The sequence below is a fragment of the Saccopteryx leptura genome, chromosome 11, assembly GCF_036850995.1.
Source record: "Saccopteryx leptura isolate mSacLep1 chromosome 11, mSacLep1_pri_phased_curated, whole genome shotgun sequence".
NCBI lineage: Eukaryota > Metazoa > Chordata > Mammalia > Chiroptera > Emballonuridae > Saccopteryx > Saccopteryx leptura.
Window position 1 is genome coordinate 63,856,256 of NC_089513.1, and position 26,879 is coordinate 63,883,134.

At 43.7% G+C, this 26,879-nt stretch overlaps 1 protein-coding gene across 2 annotated transcripts in view; it reads right to left on the reverse strand.

The window, feature by feature from the left end:
- CHCHD6 (coiled-coil-helix-coiled-coil-helix domain containing 6) overlaps positions 1-26,879 on the reverse strand; it is a 357,646-nt gene that overhangs the window by 312,953 nt on the left and 17,814 nt on the right. For both annotated transcript variants that reach the window (XM_066352687.1, XM_066352686.1), the window contains exon 2: positions 3,624-3,744. In XM_066352687.1, the coding sequence (XP_066208784.1) occupies positions 3,624-3,744 (121 nt within the window). The remainder of the gene's footprint in view (positions 1-3,623; positions 3,745-26,879) is intronic.

Below are 26,879 nucleotides of genomic sequence, written 5' to 3' on the forward strand. Positions count from 1 at the left end.
TCCTTGTTCTGCACCAGTCTCTTACTGCATGGGACTCACAGCAAGCAGAACCATTGAGTGCAGAGTTTCAAATATATCCCTAGTCACTCTAAAATTACTGGGAATCTCATTCATCTGCTAAACATAGGCCAGGAACAGCTGAGGGACTGCTTCACGCTTCGTGCTTCGTGCTGAAAGGACAGCTCCCGGAGTCTGGGTTTGACATGCGGAAGGGAAGACGAGAGGAGCTTCCTTAAATCCTGTTTCCCTTAGGGTCCCATTCTACAAATTTCTAATCCTGAATGTGACACACACCCCTATTAATGGTGTTTTATAAATCATTTAACTTGGATCACCTCTAGTATTATTGGGTTCTTTAACTTGTTACAGGAGGCCTACATTTTGATGTCATGCACTTGGAAATTTCTGAGCAAATCCAATTCATTCTACACTCTTCACCACTTGGTTACACTGAAGGTTTTGTTCTCGTCCCTCCCCCAGCCTTCGTCCTTCCCAAACCACTTCTCAGACAAATTTCAACACTTTTCTGTGGCTCCATCACAGGCTTCTAAAGCAGCAGTGCCTAGGACCTCACAAAATATTAGAGCAACCCGGCTTTGTGAAAGAGTAGGTGAGGATTTGCTATTCCACTCCCAAGACCTTTTAAAGCAGCGGTTCTCAACCTGTGGGTCGCGACCCCAGCGGGGTCGCCTAAAGCCATCGGAAAATACATACATAATGCATATCAGGTATTTACATTCCGAATCATAACTGTAGCAAAATTACAGTTATGAAATAGCCACCAAAATTATTTTTTAGTTTGGGGTCACCACAACATGAGGAACTGTATTGCGGGGGCACGGCATTAGAAAGGTTGAGAACCACTGATTTAAAGCATGCTAACTCACAGGCTGGAGCACTCAACCCTTCAAGGAGTCATTTCCAAAAGTTATTCTGTGACTGCCACTTTCAGATCCCTAAGGAAGGATGGGCCCAGCGGCGCTACAGCCTGCAAGGAGGGCCCACCGAAATGCTCCACAGTAACAGCACAGGTCCTCAGCTGAGAATGAAGAACAGTGTACTGCTGACCAGCTCTTATTTCCACATTAATGTTCCCTCTTCCTACTTATTTGCTTACAACAGCTTTCCTGAGATACAATTTATCCTATTTTTTGCTTTTGATACAGATTTTCTTTTTTATCACTACAAAAATAATGTAGCAATCCATTGTAGAGAATGTGGCATTAATCCACACTCCCACCTTCCAAGTATGAGTCTATTTCCCTGCCCCTTGGAAATGCTCATCATTTAATGTGTCTTTAACCATCAGCAAAGATGAATATCTCATCACATGTACATGACCATTTTGTACATTCTCTATTAAGAATCTTTAAGAACTCTTTATATATTAAGACTACCAATAATCTGTCATATTTCCATAGTTTATTATTCACTCTTCATTTATTTTTTCTAAATTGTCTCTAATTTCTTATACTTACATTACTTACTTTCTTCATAATTCAGCATTTCTTCACTTGATGTAATGCTTAGAAAGTCTACTTACTGTACTTTTCTGTACCATTGTGCTTTTATAGCTTCAATTCCTATATTTAAATCTTGTGTTGCCTCTGACATTTATTTTGAGATATACTATAACATAAGGATTTAATTTTAACTTATTTTTCTAATATGTTCTATCACTAAAATAAAAGCAAACACTGGTTGTAAAAGTAAAGACAGTCTGCCTGACCAGGCGGTGGCGCAGTGGATAGAGCATCGGACTGGGATGAGGAAGGACCCAGGTTCGAGACCCTGAGGTCACCAGCTTGAGTGCGGGCTCATCTGGTTTGAGCAAAAAACTCACCAGCTTGGACCCAAGGTCGCTGGTTTGAGCAAGGGGTTACTCGATCTGCTGAAGCCCCGGGTCAAGGAACATACGAGAAAGCAATCAATGAATAACTAAGGTGTTGCAACGAAAAACTGATGATTGATGCTTCTCATCTCTTTCCCTTCCTGTCTGTCTGTCTGTCCCTATCTATCCCTCTCTCTGTCTCTGAAAAAAAATAAAATAAAAAAAGTAAAGACTGTCCATTTATGCTGATTATTCTCCAGCAATCAGAAACCCAAACTCACACTCATCGTCTAAACAGCAGAATACTTTATTACAACTAACACCAAATGACAAATGGGCACAATTCTTGCTTCTTAAACTAGTGAAACTCACCAAAGCTAAAACACATGCTCCTTTTATCTTCCAAAGCTGAAATTGATGTGTGCGTCAAATATTTTGGCAATTTTTGCTTTTTTCAGCACTTCTCACTCACCAGTTAATACAGTTTATTAAAGTGCCCTGGTTTAAGTTAGACCCACTTCAACTCATCAGTCAGCTAGAGAGATCCTGGGGGCAGCCCTTTGAAAACAAAGGGGGGCATCTTGTGTGGGTTTTAAGATCCTCATTCAGCCCCTTCACTAACAGAATATTCAGAAAGGTCTTAGGGTGGGTCCCATCCAGGTAGGATTTGCTCTAAGCTTAGGAAGCCCTGAGGCAGGCAATATAAGGGGCGGTGGAGAAGGCCTGGCTGGCACTCTGGCCATGAGCGTGAAGCCCACACCCTCTGGCCACTGTGTGGAGGTCTCTGGGGCCTGGGCTCTGAGCACAGCCCAACACCTTCCCTTGCCTTCTGCTTTGTACTCCAGACAGCAAACTGCTTCTAGGTGCCCCAAACGGCCAGGCTGCGCCACCTCTAGGCCTCTGCTGATGCTGGTCACCATGCCTGAACTGCCTGTCTACCACTGCTCTATCTTTCAAAGTCCAGTTCAAAAGTCACCTCCTCTCGGAGCCCCACCCTAAAATAGTGAGTCACTGGGTGTCTGTGCTACCTTATACCTTAGACTTTGGGCATGCACCTAGTGTTGCAACATCACATAATATACAGAAACTACCGGGTTCTGTGCATATCTGCTCCTTACCCAGCGCTGTCTTTGCCATAAGAGCAGACTCCCTGTCTACCCTAAGACCCAGATTCTCAGAAACAATACTTATTGAGGAGAACAGCAATTGCCCCAAGACTTTTTCTCTTTGTAATATCTGAATATTTTTGTACCTTACACCTCTTTTCTTTGTGGCTATAAAAGGAAGGGCTCCTGGAAGAGGCAGGGTGAAGGCCCTCCCAGAAGCCCAGGCCAGGGCCAGGACCTGGGGGCTAGGCTGGAGTGGCTAAGGCTGATGCCCACTCCTCCCAATCGTGCTGATCCACGTAAACCCCACCGTGCTTCGAGCCACACCAGCACTAATGACTGTGCTTCACTTAGGAATCCTTAGAATCCACTTCTGACAGGAGTTGTCAAACCAAGCTCTGCTGCCTCATTTTTACACATAGAAAAGCTGGAACAGGAAGGCACAACAGTTTGGCCCCAGTCACAGAGCCCTGACTGACCTTTGCTGCTGTCATTATACCAGACAGCACTGGCCATGCGTAGAAGCCACACTGTCCCGAGAAGCAGTTATCAGAGAGGAGTTGTCCACATCGCCCAGAAACAAACGAGCCCCGTTAGCTGTCAAAGGTGTTCTGACAGGAACAGAGCTTGTTGTCCCTTTCACGCTCTACCCCAGCTTCCCACAGAGTCAACGCAACCTGCCATACCTTCATCCGGGCCCTTAGAAACGCCAAGTGCAGAAGGTGGAGTAGCGAGAGGAAGAGTCAGCGGGCCGGCTTTGGAAGACTGGCTGGAATCCTTCATGCGGTTAACCACATTTTCAGAAAGCTAAGGGAAGAATTGAGGGATGGGAAAAAGTTATATCATGAAAACCTCTGAAAATAAAGGCGACCGTTTATCCATGCCCCAGACTGACCACTGACACCAGTTCCTTAACACCAATTCTAATAATGTGATCCCCAAACCTCTCATCTACCAGGTTAGTGCCCCCCCCCCCCCGCCAGCCTGTCCGGACACCAGGCCAAACACAGGAGTCCCCTGCTGGCTCTGCAGTGTCATCTCCGGCTACTCCCTGCCACACTCCACACTCAGTGGAGCCTGAGTTCTCCCTTTCTCACTCCTCTGAATTCATGATGCTGCTCCTCCACTGAGAACCAGCAGCAGCCCCCCGCCCCTGGCATGCCTCCACCTGCCCAAATCTGACCTTCCCTTTAAGGGCCTCTCAGTGTCCCTTCCTCTGCGGGATCTTCCCCGATAGCACCACAGTGAAGTAGCCTTTCTGCCCTTCCTGAATGCTCCCACTGCAACGTACGCGTGCCTCTAAGGGACGCAGCGCACACCCTGGCTGACTTGTCCTAACGGTTCATAAATACCTCGAGGGCTGGGGCTTCCTCTCACTGTCCTCTGAGCCACACAGCCTCCTTTTCCCCGACTTCCTTCTAATGAAAACCGGGTAACCGAAACTTTCATTCATTTAACAGAACTGAAATGGGCATGAGGGTGCCATAAACAGTTTGCTGAGCCGAAACAGGATAAATCCAGAATGAAAACCCTTAAGCATTCCCTTCAGTAAACATTTGTTAAGCACTTAGTATGTGCAAAGCGTCATAAAGCACAGCTGGGGGGAAACGTAAAGATGACTTTAAGACAAAAGCCACAATCGGCAGCTCCACTTCCGGGTGCCCAGGTAAGAACAGTGCTCCCCCAGGGAATCAGCAGCACTGGAACAGAAGAGGAAGGAAAAGAAAACTGGCTGACTTCATGACCACTTTGAAATTGGCCATGACACTTTTTTTTAGACCTGATAACTTTTTAAATTTAAATATAATTCTTCTACAGCATAGTATAAATTAAAGATCAAATATATACATATCATATCACAGACTTAGCTTAAAAAGCCACAGAAATCAGCAAATGCTACAAAAGCAGGGCCTTTTCTTAGGAGAAAAACCAGCTGTTAATCATTTACAAGCACACAAGGGGCATCGCCTCCCATAGCCCAGGAGCCGCTGACACCCGGGTCCTCTGAGGTCCTCTGAGATCCGGATCTGCAGGGAGGTGCACTGAGAGGTCCTACAACCCACGGGGGTGTGGGTGATCAGTGAGGTGTGATGTGCATGAAACAGGCAGTCACCTTGGCGATGCTCACGCTGTAAAGGGTCACCTGACCAGGAAGAACAGCTGCCAGCACACAGAGAAAGGAGACCCTGGGGACCGGAGGAAGCGGCCTGGCCAAGGACAAAGGAACTCCAGCCCAGCTTCCCTCAGACAGCACTTGTTTATTAAGCACCCACTGTGTGACAGCAGGTGAGAGGAACAGCAGTGAAGAGACATGGCCCTGTTTCTGTGGAGCTTATATTCTAATGGGAAGTAAGACAAAAAACAAGTAAACATTTTTTGACAAATCCTATTTTCACCCAACCTAAGACAATATAAAAGAGTTACAAATCACACCATCGTTTTTATATAACCCGAAGACAAAGAAATACCAATGAAATTACCATTCCACCTGTTTTATGACATCCCTACTTCAGAAATGTTAATATGTGTCTTCAAAATCAGTGACAAATATTAGTGATAAGGGCTAGGAAAGAAGAAAATACACTATTGCAGTGACAGGGTGTGTGCAGAAAGCCACCGGGGTTGGGAACGGCCTCTTAAAAGAGATGGCAGTAATTTTAACACTCCCGCCTCTACATCTCCACCTCGAGATCCAGGAGAAGATGATCTGGTCCCGAGCAGAAGAAGACGATGCAAAGTCTCCGGGAAGAACTGAAGCTGGCACGCCCCAGGGCCCGACAGAAGGCCAGCGTGTGAGAACATCGGGACCAGATGATCAGGCCAGAGAGGCGGGCAAAGGCCGCCCTGGCAAACGCCAGCTAGAAGCTCACATTTGTTCCAGGGGCAGGAGCAGGCATGGTGGGGTGCTACACAGGTGAATCAAAGGCTCTGATTTCCTGGTCCCAGCCCAGGTGGTATCATCTGAACCATACCACCTGGTGAGTGACGAGTTAAGGAAAACACTGGCAAGCTTCTTGTTGGCAGTAGGAAATTTGAAATCTTTTTTAATGTTGCTACAAAACACAGCAAGTAATATTTTAATCAACAAATATACATACACACACAGTAGTCATGAGAGAATAAATACCCTCTGGGCAGTGCTCACTGTATCACCAGAACAAGAATGGAGGGCTCCAGAACCACACAGTCTGGGAACTCAGTGCCAGAGGTCCGCCGGTCACTGTGCCATCACAGCTAGCCACACACGGCCCTATGCGGACAGAAGATGGGTAGAGGGCCAAGCCCAGGGCAGTGCAAGGCCGGCAGAGCACTACCTACGCTTCAGCCGTGCCCCTCACCCATGTCTTCAGCTTCCGTGAGCATCACCTCTCTCACCTCTGAAATGAGGACCCCTGTGATACAGCTTTGGGGGCAAAGGGGCCTGGGTTTGAATCCCAACTAAGCTGGTCACTAGCTTCATGACTTTGGACAAAGGACTTATCTCTAAGTTGGTTTTTTTCATCTGTGAAATGGAAATAAGACTGTAGAGCTATTGTGAGGACTAAATAAAGCAATCTACATAAAGTAATTAGTACAAAGTAAAAACCAATATAGCTATTAAGTGGAAACTACAAAGCACTGTACAAATCCTCATTATAACCCAGACCAGGCACATACTGGGTATGTAAAAATACATGAACTAATCAATAATGTAGTGGTCCCATACCTTCCAAGACCCCCGGTTGGTGCCTGAAACCATGGATATTACCAAACCTTGTTGTAATGCCGGTGGCCGAGGCCAGGCAGGTTCACATTAGATTCAGGCAGATGGCAGAGAAACTGCAGAGCCAGAAAGTGTTGGGCCATTCCCATTTAATAAAGTCTCACAGCAGCGGATGTGCACACAGGGGGGGAACCTCTTCTCCGGTACACAAACAGCAAGAATGGCCCCTGTCTCAAGCGCAAGCACCCCTAGCCTTACATAGGCCGTATACACAGGGCGCAGCCACACACTCACACACCAATCAGGCAAAGCGCTTGCAGCTGGTAGCCCAGCGAGCAAGCCTAACAGAGCTGCTCCACACTTGTCTATACTGGTTCTTCCTTTACATACATACCCACAATAACATTTAATTCATAAATTAAGCACAGTTAAGAAAATAATAACAAAAACTAATAATAAAATAGAACAATTAAACAACATAGTATAATAAAAGTTATGTGAATGTGGTCTCTTTCGAATTATTTTATTGTACTGTACATACAAGTAGATACACGGGAGAAAGAAATCATTCACATCCCGGGTAGGACAGCGTGAGATTTCAGCACCCTACTCAGAACATCGCACAATTAAAAACTTATGAATTGTTTATTTCTGGAATTTTCCATATAATATTTCTGAACCACGGCTGACTGCAGGCAACTGAAACTAAGGAAGCAAAACTGAGGATGAGGGGACGACTGTAATAACAACAGGTCCACACACTAGACACTGAGCACTGTTCCAAGTGTTCCGTGTGCGTAACCTGTTCAAAATTAAATTGGGAACATTGTTTGTAAAGTGTCCTCCAGCTTGGATCTGCTGCCCTTGGAATAACATAGGAATTCAAGAAGAGGCGCCTTTCCCTGCCACCACCGTGCTGCACTTGGCTGTTGGCACCTCCACGGGTCTCAGTGACAACGTAGAGCCCATGAAAGGACACTCTCCCCTCCCCTCTCCAGCCCCAGCCCTGGCTCAGGAGTGCCGTGGCTGCAGGTCAGCAGGCCACAAAGTCACACACTTCTGTCCTAACAAAAACCAGACCCCACATCCTAATGATCACCACTGCATGACTGCAATCACTTTCCTCATCGACTTTACAGGCAAGTTCCCGAAGAGGGGGTAGAGGTTTCTTTATTAATAGTACTATCTAGTAATGACAGACGTCTTTCAGGAAGTCCTGTGGCCACCCCACAACTGAAAGGCCAGAGGAGAAGGGTGCTAGCCAGCACCGAAAGCAAGAACCAGAACAGGAGTGAGCACTGTCCCGCTGACCTGGTATCATTGAGAATAACTACAAGCCTGAACACCCTCCTAACAGACTAGTTAGGTGCACTTAGTACTCAGAGACCACCTCATCAATCCTCAAAATGCAACGCCCACCTCCCAGTCAAGGAAACCAAGACACAGGAAGGGTAAAGCTCTCGTCCAGGCCATGAAGCTCACAGCAGAGTGCAAGCCAGGCTGCCTGGCTCCTTTACCATATCCGGTCTGCTGTGGAGCAAAAGGATGCTGACACCAATGACAAGAACAGGGCAGATGCCCTTGCAAAGCAGCACACACTGGCCGGTGGAGCCCCTGGAAGGGACAATTTCTACAAACGCTAAAGCAACTAAGGAGTCAGGACTGCTGAGAGAAGCCAGGAAACCACAATCAAGTCACAAGTAGGCTCAGACACACTAAACACTTCTTGCATTCCCCTGATGACCCTATGTCACCACCCTGCCTTCACTCTTTCTCTCCCTCCCTATGCTTCTCTCCCTCCTTCACTTCAGATCACTCGCTCCCCACCTCACGCAACTCACATGTGATCACCTGCTTGTCATCACTCCCACCAGAATAAAAGCTTCACGGGAGCAGGGATTCTGTTTTGTTCTTGCTGTATCTTCAGCGCACAGAAAGTGCACAGCACACTGGAGATGCTCCACATTTGTTAAGTACATGGACTGAACAGACATTTACTAAAGGCACATGTCCACAACACAATTCAATGAAGCATGTAAAGATATAACAGCCAAAAAGAGCTTATGGTCCAACAGGATAGGCAAGATGAACTCACACCGACAACACAAGCTGCTAAGCTGTCAGGTATGAGACGCTCAACTAAGGTGCCGGGAGTCCTAATAGAAGAAGCCTAAGCTCCAGCTGGGAGGGAGATGGTCTGAGCTGCGCCTAGAGATGACTGCAGCCTGGCCAAACAGCTCGGCTGGTCAGAGCACCAACCTAATGCACAAAGGTTGCTGGTTCAATCCCCAGCCCTGCCACGAACATGAAGAGATCTATGTTTCTGTCTCTCTGTCTCTCTCTTCCATCCTCTCTCTCAAAAATCAGTAAGTTAATTTAAAGAGATTCTAAGATGTCGACAGAGTAGGCGGACCTCTCAGGACCAAACTGGATAATGACTTAAGAACAATCATCTTGAAAAACCAACTTCGGAGTAAACGAAGTGGAGTCTCTAACCAAGCATCACAGAAGAAGCCGCACGAGACTGGCAGGAAGGGTAGAGACACGGAAAGGGCTGCCCCGCTCCCAGGAGCGAGTGGTGGCCAAGGGTCCGGAGGGACTCTCACTGCGGGGAAAGTCGCCCTGAGAGAGGTGTGGGCTCAGCCCCAGGCCAGGAGCCACAGACTGAAGGAGGCTCCCAGACGGCATTTGGCATTGAAAAGAGCAGGATTTCTGTCTTCGAGAGAGAGACTGAGCTCTCGAAGAAGCAGGCCCCACCTTAAAGGGCCCACACAGAAACTCTCTCGTTCACAGCCACTTACGGGGGCTCCAGGGGAGGGAGACCTGAGAGGACTGGAGTTGCGTGAGGAGAGTGTGAAGTTGGAGGTCCAGGGAGAGACACTGGGGAGGACGGCAACTGGAACCCCTGTGCTGAGTCACTCTCCAGTGCTGCAGTCGCCATCTTTCCGGGGCGGGGCATCCTCTCAGTGGCATCAGCCTGGGGAAAAGCAGTTGCTCTGCCCTGGGGAGTCTCTCCTGCCCCAGTCACGGCAATGGGTATTTCTAAGAGGCCAGGAAGCAGGGGCGCATCAGCGGCTCGCTTTTCTGGTGTTGAGACCAGAATGTTCACCCACACGCTCTCGGCTCTAGGACTGGTGCTTCTGTCTCACAGGAAACTCAGTGGAAACTGTCCATAGAGCAGGCAGACCACACCTCTGGGTCTCAGAGGACACACCAACCGGACTCCTGGGGCCACACCACACTGAGGTCTCTGTAAAACGTCTGGACAGACTGACACCTGGGGCCAAGGCGGGAGCCACACCCACCACCCTTCCTAATCCCTGAATTGCTGTAGGCGTTAGACTCTAGCAGAGGTTTTTTCAGCAGCTGAGCCCAACAAGCAGCCAGCAGACAGAGGATACAGGAGGAGGGACACAGGGAAACTTGGCCTTTTAAGTAGACCTTCCCACAGGCCTAATGTGGGTAAAAGCCAGCCTACGTGTGTAGCTTGGTATTTCCATGTACACCTGGGCCCACAAGAAGCAGCCACAAACTGTGGATTGCTTGTAGCTCCAAGAAGGTTGCTGAGGGCCAGTCACGGGCAGTGTCTCTCACTGGTCTGTGCCGGGTTTCTGCCAGGGAGACCCAGGGCTGGCACATCCAGGAGCCAGGTGCACAGAGCATCAGTTCAGGATGCTCCCACCAGCAGAAAGAGCTTCTGTAGAAAGGACTGTCAGCCACACTCGGTCTCAACATGTTGTTCACCTTCTTGGGAAGAAATAAAGTTTGAGAATCCAGCAGTGCCTGAGGGATCAAGCTCAGAAGTAAGGGCCACATTCTCCACCTTCTAAAGTGGTATCCTAAGGAAAAGCTCCTCACACCAGGCCCAGCTGAGGCAAGATCTATTCTCTCTGATCAGCACTGGCACAGTGGCTCATGTGCATTGGGTAGAGAGCAGGGGTCGGGAAACTTTTTCGCTGAGAGAGCCATGAACGCCACATATCTTAAAATGTAATTCTGTGAGAGCCATACCAATGACCTGTGTATGTTACGCATTATCCAATAAAAATTTGGTGTTGTCCCAGAAGACAGCTGTGATTGGCTCCAGCCACCCACAACCATGAACATGAGCAGTAGGAAATGAATGGATTGTAATACATGATAATGTTTTATATTTTTAACATTATTTTCTTTTATTAAAGATTTGTCTGCAAGCCAGATGCAGCCATCAAAAGAACCACATCTGGCTTGCGAGCCATAGGTTCCCAACCCCCGGGGTAGAGCTTCAGTCAGCCAGCCTGGGTGCTGGATATCCTGCCCTGCTGGGCTAGATTCCACTGGGAGAAGGGAGAGAGGATTGGAGCAAAGACATTAAACATGTGGGTCCCTGTGTCTATTGTTGGATCAGGTCGAGGGGCTTAGCCACCTTTGGGGGGGAGGGTGCACAGTCAGACCCAGAAGAGGACACTCTCAGTCTTCCTCCCTGAGACCAGAGTCCCACCAGCAGAAAGAACTTCTATAGAAAGGTCTGTCAGCCACACTCGGTCTCAACATGCTGCTCACCTTCTTGGGTAGAAATAAAATTTGAGAATCCAGCAGTGCCTGAGGGATCAAGCTCAGAAGTAAGGGCCACATTCCCCATACTGAGGTCCTTCCCAAGAGATCCCTGATGTAGGGGGTCCCACAAACGATGTATTCACAGCCTCAGCTGCTCTAACCCACCAAGCATGCAATCCGTAGAGGAGTTGGCTGGGTGAAGCCAATCTGAGCCCACTTTACAGTCCTATCACAGAAGACTCTGTGGGAGACCAGGCAGCTGCAAGAGGAGGAGGAGCAGCTGAAAAGTGGAGACAAATCTCATAGAGCTTGGGGTTTTTATCAAGTTGCTTCATCTCTAAGCAGGAGATCACTGATCCTTATACAAAGGATAGTCCCTCTCACACTACCCAGGCACAGAAAACGCAGGCACAAACAGCAAAAAAATGCAGGAGCTACAGACAGGTAACCACAGCAGGTTACAAACAACAGGTGGTGCCAACCCAAAAAGAGCCAACACACTGGTAGTGGGTGGCAGACAGCACCAATCCTAGACTCAGCTACCAACACAAGCACCATGCACAAAGGTGGAGTCTAGCAGGCATCAGGCACTGTGGAGAATGAATACACCCAACAGGACAGACATTTCACACTGTGTAATACACTTGATCAAGGTTGACCCTTAGAGCTAGGCAGTCTAAAGGGATAACCATACCCATGAACAAACCACCAGCATTCAATACTCACATAAACAAGAGGGAAAATAATACCCTCAAAAAATATTCCCAGAACAAAGAAAACAGGAGGTCTAAAGGTTAGTACCACCAAGCCCATCCTCTTCATAAATACACCACAAAAATTCAAAAGTCAGATGGCACTACCTAATACACAGACAAAATGGGCAAACAGAGAAATGTGACCCAAATGAATCAACAAAAAAAAATACCCAGAAAAAGAAGTGAAAGAAATGGAAGCAACCAAACTATGAGAGACAGTTTAAAATAATGACTTTTAGGATGCTGAAGGATCTTAGGGCAACAATGGATGAACATAATGAGCACCCAATTAAAGAAATAGCAAGTATCAAAAAGGATCTTGAAATCATAAAAAAAAGACAACTCAGAAATGACAAATACAATATCAGAAATGAAGATTGCACTAGAAGTAGAATCAACAACAGGCTGAATTAAGCATAGGATCAAATCAGCAATTTAGAGGACAAGATAAGCGAAAGCACAGAAGCAGAGCAGCAAAAAGAAAGGAGGCTCAAAAAGACTAAGGAAAATCTAAGAGAGCTCTATAACATAAAGGGAAAGAACATCCAAATCATAGGGGTTCCTGAAGGAGAAGAGAATGAACAAGGGATAGAGAACCTGTTTAAAGAAATCATAGCTGAAAACTGCTCTAAATTGATGAAAGAAAGTCACACAAGTTCAAGAAGCACCGAGAATTCCATTAAAGAGGAACACAAGGAGGTCAATAGCAAGACACATCATAATTAAATTGTAAAAGTTAAGAAACAAAAGTTAAGAAACTAAAAGGTGCAAAAGAGAAGCAGTTAATTACCTAGAGGAGCCCCCATAAGAATGACATCTGACTGCTCAACAGGAAACACTTGAGGCCAGAAGCAATTGGCAAGAAATATTCAAAATAATGCAAAGCAAGAACCCACAACCAAGACTTCTTTATCCAGCAAGGCTATCATTTAAAATTGAAGGAGAAATTGAAAGCTTTCCAGACAAAAAAATTAAAAAACGCAAGGAATTCATTACAACCAAACCAGTACTGTAAGAAATATTAAGGGGCCTGCTATTAAAAGAGCAAAGAAAAAAATCGAGAAGAAGACTAGATTTAAAGAATAAAATGGCAATAAACAACTACATATCAATAATAACCTTAAATGTAAATGGATTAAATGCTCCAATCAAAAGACATAGGGTAGCTGAATAGATAAGAAAACAGGACTCATACATATGCTGTCTACCAGAGACCCACCTCAGCACAAAAGATACATATAGACTGAAAGTGAAGGGATGGAAAAAAGTAGTTCCTGGAAATGAAAATGAAAGAGAAGCTGGGGTAGCAATACTTATATCTGACAAAATAGACTTTAAAACAAAGGCTATCATAAGGAATAAAGAAGGTCACTACATAATAATAAAGGGAGCAATCCAACAGGAGGATATAACCATTGTAAATATCTATGCACCTAATATAGGAGCACCTAAATATATAAACCAGACTTTGATACACATAAAGGGTGAGATCAACAGCAATACTATTGATATAATAGTAGGGAATTTCAATACCCCACTAACATCACTGGATAGATCCTCAAGAAAAAAATTAACAAAGAAACAGAAAACATAAAAGACACACAAGTTCAACTGGATTTAATAGATACCTTCAGAACCTATCATCCCAAAGCAGCAGAATATACATTCCTTTCAAGTGCTTACGGTACATTCTCTAGCGTAGACCACATGTTAGGACACAAAACGAGTCTCAATAAATTTAAGCAGATGGAAATCATATCAAGCATCTTCTCTAATCACAATGGCATGAAACTAGAAATCAACTACAATAGAAAAACTGAAAAACATTCAAACACTGTGAGGCTTTAATAATTTAATAACGCATGTTATTAAATAACAAATGGGTTAACAACAAGATCAAGAAAGAAATAAAAAATTTCCTTGAAACAAATGAAAATGAACATACAACTCAAAATTTATGGGACACAGTTAAAGCAGTCCTGAGAGAAAAGTTCATAACATTACAGGCATACCTTAAGAAACAAGAAAAAGCTCAATCAACAGCTTAACCCAGCATCTAAGAGAGCTAGAAAAATAACAAATAAAACCCAGTGGAAGTAGAAGGAAGTAAATAATAAAGATCAAAACAGAAATAAATAACATAGAGGTGGAAAAAACAATACAGAAGATCAATGAAACCAAAAGCTGGTTTTCTGAAAAGGTAAACAAGATTGATGAACCTTTAACCGGACACATCAAGAAAAAGAGAGAGGGAACTCAAATAAATAAAATTAGATGTGAAAATGGAGAAGTAACAACTGACATCGCAGAAATTCCAAGGATTGTAAGAAAATACTATGAAGATCTGTATGCCAAAAAATTGGACAACCTAGGCGAAATGGATAAATTCCTAGAAACATATAATCTTCCAAAACTCAATCTGGAAAAATCAGAAAACTTAAACAGACCTCTTACAACAAATGAAATTGAAAAGTTATCAGAAAATTCCCAGCAAACAAAAGTCCTAGACCAGATGGCTTAACAGGCAAATTTTACCAAATATTCAAAGAAGAACTAACTCATATCCTTCTCAAGCTATTTTTAAAAATTCATGAGGGAAGATTTCCAAACTCATTTATAAGGCAAGCATTATCCTTTTTCCAAAACCAGTTAAAGACACTACAAAGAAAGAAAACTATAGGCCAATATCCCTGATGAACTTACATGCTAAAATTCTCAACAAAATGTTACTAAACTGGGTCCAGCAATACATTAAAAAAATCATACATCATGATCAAGTGGAATTTATTCTGGGGAAGCAAGGATAGAACAATATTTGCAAATCAATCAATGTGACTCATCACATAAACAAAAAGGATAAAAATCATATGATAATATCAATTGATGCAGAAAAAAGCATTTGATAAAATCCAGCACCCATTTATGATCAAAACTCTCAGCAAAGTGGGAATATAGGGAACATACTTCAACATGATAAAGGCCATCTATGACAAACCCCCAGCCAATATCATACTCAATGGGCAAAAATTAAAAGCACTCCCTTTAAGATCAGGAACAAGGCAGGGGTGCCCCCTTTCACTTCTCTTACTCAGCATAGTTCTGGAAGTCCTAGCCACAGCAATCAGACAAGAAGACAATTTTTGGCATCCAAATTGGAAAAGAAGAAGTAAAACTATCATTTTCTGCTGACATAATACTGTACACAGAAAACCCTAAAGTCTCAGTCAAAAAACTAGTAGACCTGATAAATGAATTCGGCAAGGTGGCAGGATATAAAATTAATATTGTGACATCAGTAGCATTTTTATATACCATCAATAAGCTATCTGACAGAGAAGTTAAGGAAACAATCCCCTTCTCTATTGCAACAAAAAAAAAATAAAGTATCTAGGAGTAAATTTAACCAAGGAGGTAAAGGACTCATACTCGGAAAATTATAAAAACTGACAAAGGAAATCAAGGAAGATACAAACAAGTGCAAGAATATACCGTGTTTATGGATAAGAAGAATAAACATCATGAAAATGTCTATATTACCCAAAGCAATTTATGAATTCAATGCAGTTCCTATTAAAATACCCATGGCATACTTCTGAGATATAGAACAAATATTTCAAAAATTTATATGAAACCAAAAAAGAACACAAATAGCTTCAGCAATCTTGAAAATGAGAACAGGCATACAGATCAATGGAACAGAACAGAGAACCCAGAAATAAACCCATGCCTTTATGGTCAATTGATATTTGACAAAGGAGGTAAGAGCATACAATGGAATAAAGAGTCTCTTTAATAAATGGGGTTTGGAAAATTGGACAGGTACATGCAAAGAAATGAAACTAGACTTCCAACTTACACCATTCACAAAAATAAAATAAAGATGGATAAAATACTTAAATGTAAGTCATTAAACCGTAAACATCTTGGAAGAAAACATAAGCAGTAAATTCTCCGATATCTCTCGTAGTAATATTTTTGCTAATTTTTCTCCATGGGCAAGTGAAATAAAAGACTGAATGAACAAATGGGACTATATCAAACTGAAAATTGAGCTTTTGCACAGCAAAAGACACCATGCACAAAATAAAAAGACAACCCACACAATGGGAGAACATATTTGCCAATATGTCTGATAAAGGGTTAATAACCAAAATTTATAAACAACTTCTAAAACTCAACATCAGGAAGGTAAACAACCCAATTAAAAAATGGGCAAAAGAACTGAATAGACATTTCTCCAAAGAGGACATACAAATGGCCAATAGGCATATGAAAAAATGTTCAACATCACTAATCATCAGAGAAATGCAAATTAAAACAACAGTGAGATACCACCTCACTCCTGTCAAAATGGCGATCATTAACAAATCAACACACAGTAAATGCTGGCAAGGATGTGGAGAAAAAGAAACCCTCCTGCACTGCTGGTGGGAATGCAGACTGGTGCAGCTACTATGGAAAACAGTATGGAGTTTCCTCAAAAAATTAAAAATGGCCATTGTACTCAATGGCCTTTGGAGCCAGCTATCCCACTTTTAGGGATATATCCTAAGAATACCTAATCACTGATTCAAAAGAAGATACACACCCCCATGTTTATTGCAGCATTGTTTACAACAGCCAAGATCTGGAAACAGCCCAAGTGTCCGTCAGTGGACGAGTGGCTTAAAAAGCTGTGGTACATACACACAATGGACTACTACTCAGTCGTGGAAAAGAAGGAAATCTTACCTTTTGTGATGGAGATTATTATGCTAAGTAAATATGCCAGGCAGAGAAATACAAATATCATGTGATTTCACTTATATGTGGAATCTAATGAACACAGTGAACTGAGGAACAGAATAGACATAGAGGCAGGGTCACAGGGAGCAGAGAGACAGCTCTCAGAGGGAAGGGATGGGATCAGAGAAGGTGAAGGGATTAGTGAAATTATATATACATAATATAGAGATACAGATAATAGGACAGCAAATCCCAAAGGGAAGGTGGGAGGGAGTTAGGAGGAGAGGGGGCAAAGGGGGATAATGGGGGACAAGGGGGGTGAGTGTGAGTTATATACTGAGTGAGACACTTGAATCCATGTTAACACAAAAAAATTAAAATTAATACAAATTTTAAAGAATAAATTTAGTAAGAGAGGGAGATGACTACAAAGAATGGATGAGTGTAAAGGAGGAGGGAGCGAAGGCAAAGAGAGAGAGGAATCCAAGGTTCAGCCTGACAGCACAGGTCCGTGAAGGTAACCAGGTGTGGAGGGCTGGTGGGTTGCCCTCTGTGAGGGCTCTGGACAACTCATATGGAGACTGTACTTTATTCTGCAGTCCACCAGGAGCCACCAATGGTTTCTGAACAGGAACGCCGTCAGGTCTTCCTCTTGTACAGAACAGTCTGGCACAACAATGTGCATCAGGAGTAAGAGGACTGAGATGCAATTGCAGGAGTGAGGGCAGGGAATGGATGCGAGATACCAAGGAAGTGAAATACCGGAACACCTGGCAGCTGACCAGCGCACAGGGCAAGTGAAAAGCAATTTATGGAGTGGAATATACAGTACTGCCTCATGAAATGCTGTAGGTTGAAGCCAGGCAGGTTCCCACTGAATTCGGGCAGATGGTAGAGGAACTGCAAAGCCAGCAGTGTCAGGTCATACCCATTTATTGGAGGCTCGCAGAGAGAGGCGAGCGAACTGCAGGGCAGGAGAGCAGGAAAATGCACCTCACAGTGGTGGGAGAGCAATCCGGGAGAATCGCCAATGAGGGAAAGCACCCAGCCTTACGTGGACCACATACACGTGGCGCTGCCACATGGCCACGCACCCATCAGGCAAAGTGCTTGCAGCGGTAAACCCGTGAGCAAGCCTGACAAAGACATTTTCCCCACATTCCACCCTCTTAGGATTGCTCACCTCATAATCTACAGGACAGGTATCTTCCGTGATGGTCCCTGTGCGAGGAGTGAGGTACATCCCACAACAGAAACAGTACAGACTACAGCAACAGAACTACAAAACCACAAGCTATGGGCAAAACAAGAGGGGTCAGCAGTACCAAGAGAGGGAAATCTTCCCCTTCTGGTAGAATACAGGCCAGAGCTTTGTCCACAGACAGCACAGTAGCTGGTACCAGAGGCCATCCGGGTGGGCATGCCAAACCTTATTGGCCTGCACACTAGGATCTGCTGGTTCTATGTGTAATAAAATGGGAGAACTCATTATTTGACATTAAGAAGTTACAAAGGTGCCCTTCATAATGCTGCTTCCCTGTGCACTCAAAGAATAATACACTTCTGTCTTACGGGTCTAGGCGGCCAGGTGCTGGTTGCCCAAGGAGTTAACTGGAGGCTCACTTCCATCCCCTTACCTCACGGTGCCAACAAGGCACCTGTAATGCTGGTGGCTGAGGCCGGGCAGGTTCACACTGGATTCGGGCAGACGGTAGATAGAGAAACTGCGGAGCCAGAAAGAGCTGGGCCATTCCATTTAATAAAGTCTCCCAAAGGTGGACAAGCACACAGGCAGGGAAACCACCTCTCAGGCAAACAAACAGCAAGAATGGCCCCTCACAGTGGCGAGCAGGCAATCTTCGCATCCGCAATCCCCCTGAACGCAAGCCCCCATAGCCTGATCTAGGCCATACACCTGTGGTGCTGCCACGTGCTCACGCAACTGCAGCCAAAGGGCTTGCAGCTGGTAAGCCTGCAAGCAAGCCTAACACAGCTGCCCCACATTCCACCCCTTTAGGGTTGCTGGCTCACAATTGGATGGGAGCAGCTGCCTGGTGGAGCAGACTCCACCGGAGCTCCCCCCTCCCCGTCAAGGTCTCTCATTCAAGAGCTCCAAGATGGCAGCGGAGTAGGCGGACGCACAGACGCCCAGCTCTCAACACCAAACTGGAATACAAATCAATTTAGGAAAAATCAGCATGAAAAACCAACACTGAACTGCAAGAACAGCTCTCAAAAACCAAGGAGCAAAGAGGAAGCCACAATAACCCTGGTAAGGAGTGCATGAATCTCCTCTGCTTACAGGAACGGAAGTGGGGGGTGAGGCTGAGAGCCCAGAGAGGATTTCACAGAGGAAAAAGAGCAGAAACTACTGCTCACAGCCACTTACCTGGCAACCAGGGAGCAAGGTGGGTTGAAAAGACCAGCTTATCTCCCAAATGGAAAGGACAAGGAGAGGGACAGACTGTGAGGGGCTAAGGTATGCAAGAAACGAAATAAAAAAGCTGACTCATTCGTGCTGGAGGCGGCCATAGCTGGGGGAGGGACTGAACCTTTCACAAAACAGAGCTGAAGTGTTTCCGGATCAGAGATCTCCCGACATCTATCCAGCTCCAATCAGCGCAACAAGACACAGCTGAAAACAAGAAGTGGGGAGGAGGGGCAGTAACTCAGGTCTCCATGGAGATCTGAGATACACCTCCCCCTACTGAAGCTGAGAAAAATCCCTGCCCCCAGTGAGATTAGTTGGTGGAAGAGACCATCAGCATCTCAGGTTACACCCACAGCATTCCTGGTTACAGTTTCAAGGGAGCCCCCTGCTGAGATCAGTTAACAAGACTATCACCTGTTAAGAAAACAAACAAATCAAGACTTCAAAGCTGCCCAAATCCAAAAGTGGATTACAAATAATGGCTGATACCAACCCAAGAAGACCTAGAAATAACACAACTGAAAACTGGAGGCAGACAACACCAAGCCTAGACTCAACCAACTCTACAAATAAAACAAACAAAAAAAGAAGATGAGAAGACAAAGGAGTGCAATCCAAATGAAACCACAAGAGACACCTTCAAGAGATGAACTGAGTGATATGGCAATAATCAAACTTCCAGATGCGGAGTTCAAAATAATGATTGTAAGGATGCTTAGGGATCTTAGAACAACAATGGAGGGGCAGTTTGAAAACCTAAATAAAGAAATAGCAAGTATAAAAAAGAATCAGTTGGAGACGACAAATACAATATCAGAAATAAAGACCACAATGGAAGGAATTAAAAACAGGATAGATAGAGCAGAGGATCGAATCAGCGAGTTAGAGGACAACTGGAATGAAGGCATGAAAGCAGAGAAGAAAAGAGAAAAAAGACTCAAAAAGTCAGAGGAAACTCTTAGAGAGCTCTATGACAACATGAAGAGAAATAACATCTGCATCATAGGGGTTCCTGAAGAAGAAGAAAAAGAACAAGGGATAGAGACTTTGTTCAATCATATCATAGATGAAAACTTCCCTAAATTAATCCAAGAGAAACTCTCACAAATCCAAGAAGCACAGAGGACTCCATTAAAGAGAAACCCAAAGAAACCTACACCAAGACACATCATAATTAAAATACCAAAGCTAAGCGATAAAGAGAAAATATTAAAAGCTGCAAGAGAAAAAAAAGTTATCACCTACAAAGGAGCCCCCATAAGGATGACATCTGACTTCTCAACAGAAACACTTGAGGCCAGAAGGGAATGGCAAGAAATATTCAAAGTAATGCAGAACAAGAACCTACAACCAAGACTACTTTATCCAGCAAGGCTATCGTTTAAAATCGAAGGAGAAATAAAAAGCTTCCCAGACAAAAAACAACTCAAGGAATTCATTACAACCAAACCAATGCTGCAGGAAATATTAAGGGGCCTGGTGTAAACAGATCAAAGTGGGAAAAGAATACAGCAAAAAAAAAAAAGGAATACACCTTTAAAGAAGAAAATGGCAATAAACAACTACATATCAATAATAACCTTAAATGTAAATGGATTAAATGATCCAATCAAAAGACTTAGGGTAGCTGCGTGGATAAGAAAACAGGACCCATACATATGTTGTCTACAAGAGACACACCTTAGAACAAAAGACACACATAGATTGAAGGTAAAAGGATGGAAAAAAACGTTTCATGCAAACGGAAATGAAAAAAAAGCTGGGGTAGCAATACTTATATCAGACAAATTGGACTTTAAAACAAAGGATATAGTAAGAGATAAAGAAGGCCACTACATAATGATAAAGGGAGTAATCCAACAGGAAGATATAACTATTATAAATATCTATGCACCTAATATAGGAGCACCCAAATATATAAAACAGACTTTGATGGATTTAAAGGGCGAGATCAACAGCAATACTATAATAGTAGGGGATTTCAATACCCCACTAACATCACTAGATAGATCCTCAAGAAAGAAAATGAACAAATAAACAGCAGACTTATTGGAAACACTAGATCAACTTGATTTAATAGATATCTTCAGAACCTTTCACCCTAAAGCAGCAGAATATACATTATTTTCAAGTGCTCATGGTACATTCTCTAGGATAGACCACATGTTAGGGCACAAAAGTGCTCTCAACAAATTTAAGAAGACTAAAATCATATCAAGCACTTTCTCCGATCACAACGGCATGAAACTAGAAATGAATCACAACAGAAAAGCTCAAAAATTCTCAAACACATGGAAACTAAATAGCAGGTTGTTAAATAATGAATGGATTAAGAATGAGATCAAAGAAGAAATTAAAAAATTCCTAGGAACGAATGACAATGAGCATACAACAACTCAAAATTTATGGGACACAGCGAAAGCAGTGCTGAGAGGGAAGTTCATAGCACTACAGGCACACTTTCAGAAGCTAGAAAAAGCTCAAATAAACAACTTAACCCTGCATCTAAAAGAATTAGAAAAAGAACAGCAAGTAAAGTCCAAATGTAGTAGAAGGAAGGAAATAATAAAGATCAGAGCAGAAATAAATGACATAGAGGCTAAAGAAACAATACAGAGGATCAATGAAACTAGGAGCTGGTTCTTTGAAAAGGTAAACAAGATTGATGAACCTTTAAGTAGACTCACCAAGAAAAAGAGAGAGAGGACTCAAATAAATAAAATTAGAAATGAGAGAGGAGAAATAACAACTGACACAACAGAAATACAAAATATTGTAAGAAAATACTATGAAGAACTGTATGCCAAAAAACTAGACAACCTAGATGAAATGGACAAATTCCTTGAAACATACAATCTTCCAAAAATCAATCTGGAAGAATCAGAAAACCTAAACAGACCGATTACAACAAATGAGATCGAAACAGTTATCAAAAAACTCCCAACAAAGAAAAGTCCGGGGCCCGATGGCTTCACAACGGAATTCTACCAAATATTCAAAGAAGAACTAACTCCTATCCTTCTCAAACTATTTCAAAAAATTCAAGAGGAAGGAAGCCTTCCAAGCTCCTTTTATGAGGCGAGCATAATTCTGATTCCAAAACCAGGCAAAGACAACACAAAGAAAGAAAATTATAGGCCAATATCTCTGATGAAAATAGATGCTAAAATCCTCAACAAAATATTAGCAAACCGGATCCAACAATATATGGATAAAATCATACATCATGATCAAGTGGGATTTATTCTGGGGAGGCAAGGCTGGTACAATATTCGTAAATCAATCAATGTGATTCATCACATAAACAAAAGGAAGGAGAAAAACCATATGATAATTTCAATAGATGCAGAAAAAGCATTTGATAAAATCCAGCACCCATTCATGATCAAAACTCTCAGCAAAGTGGGAATACAGGGAACATACCTCAACATGATAAAAGCCATCTATGAGAAACCCACAGCCAACATCATACTCAATGGGAAAAAATTAAAAGCAATACCCTTAAGATCAGGAACAAGGCAGAGGTGCCCCCTTTCACCACTCTTATTTAACATAGTCCTTGAAGTCCTAGCCACAGCAATCAGACAAGAAGAAGAAATAAAAGGCATTCAAATTGGAAAAGAAGAAGTAAAACTATCATTATTTGCAGATGATATGATATTGTATATAGAAAACCCTAAAGTCTCAGTCAAAAAACTACTGGACCTGATAAATAAATTCAGCAAAGTGGCAAGATATAAAATCAATACTCAGAAATCAGAAGCATTTTTATACACCAACAATGAACAGTCAGAAAGAGAAATTAAGGAAACAATCCCCTTCACAATTACAACCAAAAAAATAAAGTACCTAGGACTAAACTTAACCAAGGAGACTAAAGACTTGTACTCGGAAAATTACAAAACATTGATAAAAGAAATCAAGGAAGATACAAACAAGTGGAAGCATATACCGTGCTCATGGTTAGGAAGAATAAACATCATTAAAATGTCTATATTACCCAAAGCAATCTATAAATTCAATGCAATACCAATTAAAATACCAATGACATACTTCAAAGATATAGAACACATATTCCAAAAATTTATATGGAACCAAAAGAGAACATGAATAGCCTCAGCAATCTTAAAAAAGAAGAATAAAGTGGGAGGTATCACACTTCCTGATATCAAGTTATACTACAAGGCCGTTGTACTCAAAATAGCCTGGTACTGGCATAAGAACAGGCATATAGATCAATGGAACAGAACAGAGAACCCAGAAATAAACCCACAGTTCTATGGACAACTGATATTTGACAAAGGAGGTAAGGAAATACAATGGAGTAAAGACAGCCTCTTTAACAAATGGTGTTGGGAAAATTGGACAGCTACCTGCAAAAAAATGAAACTAGATCACCAGCTTACACCACTCACAAAAATAAACTCAAAATGGATAAAAGACTTGAATGTAGGCCGTGAAACCATAAGCATCTTAGAAGAAAACATAGGCAGTAAGCTCTCGGACATCTCTCGGAGCAATATATTTGCTGATTTATCTCCACGGGGAAGTGAAATAAAAGACAGGATAAACAAATGGGACTATATCAAACTAAAAAGCTTTTGCACAGCTAAAGACAACAAGAACAGAATAAAAAGACAAACTACACAATGGGAGAACATATTTGACAATACGTCTGATAAGGGGTTAATAACCAAAATTTATAAAGAACTTGTAAATCTCAACACCAGGAAGACAAACAACCCAATCCAAAAATGGGCAAAAGAGATGAATAGACACTTCTCCAAAGAGGACATACAGATGGCCAATAGGCATATGAAAAAATGCTCAACATCAATCATTAGAGAAATGGAAATTAAAACCACAATGAGATATCACCTCACACCAGTCAGAATGGCGCTTATCAACAAAACAACACAGAATAAGTGCTGGCGAGGATGTGGAGAAAAGGGAACCCTCCTGCACTGCTGGTGGGAATGCAGACTGGTGCAGCCACTGTGGAAAACAGTATGGAGATTCCTCAAAAAACTGAAAATCAAACTACCTTTTGACCCAGCTATCCCACTTTTAGGAATATACCCCAAGAACACCATAGAACGGCTTGAAAAGGAGAAATGCACCCGCATGTTTGTGGCAGCATTGTTCACAATAGCGAAGATCTGGAAACAGCCCAAGTGTCCGTCAGAGGACGAGTGGATTAAAAAGCTTTGGTACATATATACTATGGAATACTACTCAGCCATAAGAAATGATGACATCGGATCATTTACAATAACATGGATGGACCTTGACAACATTATATGGAGTGAAATAAGTAAATCAAAAAAAAAAACTAAGATGAATCCATACATAGAAGGGACATAAAAATGAGACTCAGAGACATGAACAAGAATGTGATGGCAACAGGGACGGGGGGTTGGGGGAGGGGGGATGGGGTGAAGAAGGAGAGAGGGGTTAGGGGAGGGGAGGGGCACAAAGAAAACCAGATAGAAGGTGACAGAAGACAATTTAACTTTGCGGGAGGGGTATACAGCACAATTAAATGTCAAAATAATCTAGAGATATTTTCTCTCAACATATGTACCCTGATTTATCAATGTCACTGCATTAAATTTAATAAAAAAAATAAAAAAAAAGGTCTCTCATTCAAAATCCAGAGTACTGTCCACAGCGGTGTCCATCCAGTAAGGGAGCTAGTGCCCCCCTCCTGTTGCAGTCCCTGCTTTACGGGTCCATTATACCACTCGATACCAGCAGCCTGTGGGTGGTAGGGGACGTGGTATTTCCAGTCCACACCCAGGTCTTGAACCCACTGCCTCACCACAGAACCCAGTGAAATGGGTACCATTGTCACTTTCAAGGGCCAGCAGCCACCCATACGCAGCACTCAGGTGGTCCAGAGCCTGTATGACTGCCCTTTGGTCAGGGTTACGGGCAGGGTAAGCAGCAAGCAGACCAGTGGCAGTATCTACACGTGCGACTGCATACTGGTACCTGTATGGTAAGAGTCCAGTGATGACTACAAGCTACAGTGTCAGTGGAACACGACCTCTCTGGATCTGTCCAGGTAATGCCAGCTGTCTCCACGGGGGCTCCTTGGAACACACTGCACATTGCTCACAGGCTGCAAGTACCTCTGTATAGGACACAGGCAAGTTCCACACAGCAGCCCACACTTGTCCCACATGGAGCAGACGCCGGTGGAGCCACTGCGCCACATCACCTGCAGGCACAGTCTCCAAACCATCGCACCCTCACCAAAATGTCTGCCTCATCATTCCCAGGATGGGCTAGAGGGGCATGCCCTGTGACACGGTATACTGTCACCTGTTTCTAATGTCCTAGTTCCAATAAGTCCTGCCACATGGCCTGACTCCATAGTAGATGGTGCATTACCATCCACTGGTTAATGTGCCAAGTAGCAATCCAAAGGGTCAGTCCATGATAGCCCAGCTGTCAGTACAGGTCACCAGAGGTGAAGGTTCATTACGGGCGAGTCATATGGCTCTTAATTCCACCCATTGGTTGCTTTGGCCTGTACCTGTGTCCATCCAAATAGTCTCAGTGGCCAGATGGAAGGCTATAGCCATCCATTTGGCAGGTTGGTCCCTGCTAGAACCATCAGTATAGCAGGCATCCTCAGGGATGGGCACCCGCCCCTCCTGGTAGGGACTGACTTCAGGTTCTGCCTCCTGATCCCCAGCTGCACCTGACTCTAAGGTCGCATAGGTGACTGGACCCAAGACTTCCTGCAGTTCTGCTCTCAATGGGCTGGTGCTAAGAGCACAGCATTGTTACAGGTAGGCACCCCACTTCACCAAGGTGGAGGTTTGGGCTGAACCACTACGAGGTTTGGTTGCCCAATCTCTCACCCTGCAATAGAGTATGTGGTCTTGACTGTAACTGGAGTTGTGGTCCTAATACTCTCAGTGGCTAGGAGGGCATATACACAGCTGCCAACTGCTTCTCCACTAATGAGTAACAAACTTCAGCACCTTTCCACAATTGCCAAAACCCATGTAGGTTGTCATAGGTGCTCTGTCCGTTGCCACAAGCCCCATCCAAACCCCTCAGGAGTTACATAGACATCAGACTCACAGGGGCTGGCAGGATCCAATATATTCAAGGCCTGTGCCACCTTGACAGCTCTCTTAGCTGCTGCAAATGCACCTTGTGTCTGCTCAGTCCAATCCCAGTGAACACCCTTCCGAGTAAGATGATATAAAGGACGCAGTAACTGAGCTAAATGGGGTATGAATGCTCGCCAGTACCCCAACAGACCTAGGAATTCCTGTAATTGCTTTACTGTAGTGGGCACAGGGTATGCTTGCATCTTATCTATAACTGCGTCACGGATAACCTTTGTCTTACCCAACCAGACAACTCCCAAGAACTAACAGATAACCCAGGTCCTTGTAATTTGCCCTCATTGACCACCCAGCCATATGCTTTCATATGGGATAGCAGGGTAGGGACTGCTTGTTCCAGTTCTGGAAGAGAGTCACTAGGTAGCATAATGTCATTGATATGATACATACAAACTGCCTCTGGCTGTTTCCACTTAGCCAGGTCAGCAGCCACCAGCCCATGACACAAGGTGGGGCTATGCACATAGCCCGTGGTAATACTGTGGAGGTACACTGCTGCCCTTCCCAAGTGAAGGCACATTGGTTTTGACTCTACGCAGCTAAATCAATAGAGAAAAGCCATTAGCTCAATCTTCCACAAAGTGGTATGTCTCCAACTCATGGCTTAACCCAGTGGTTCTCAAACTTTTTGAAGTTGGGGCACA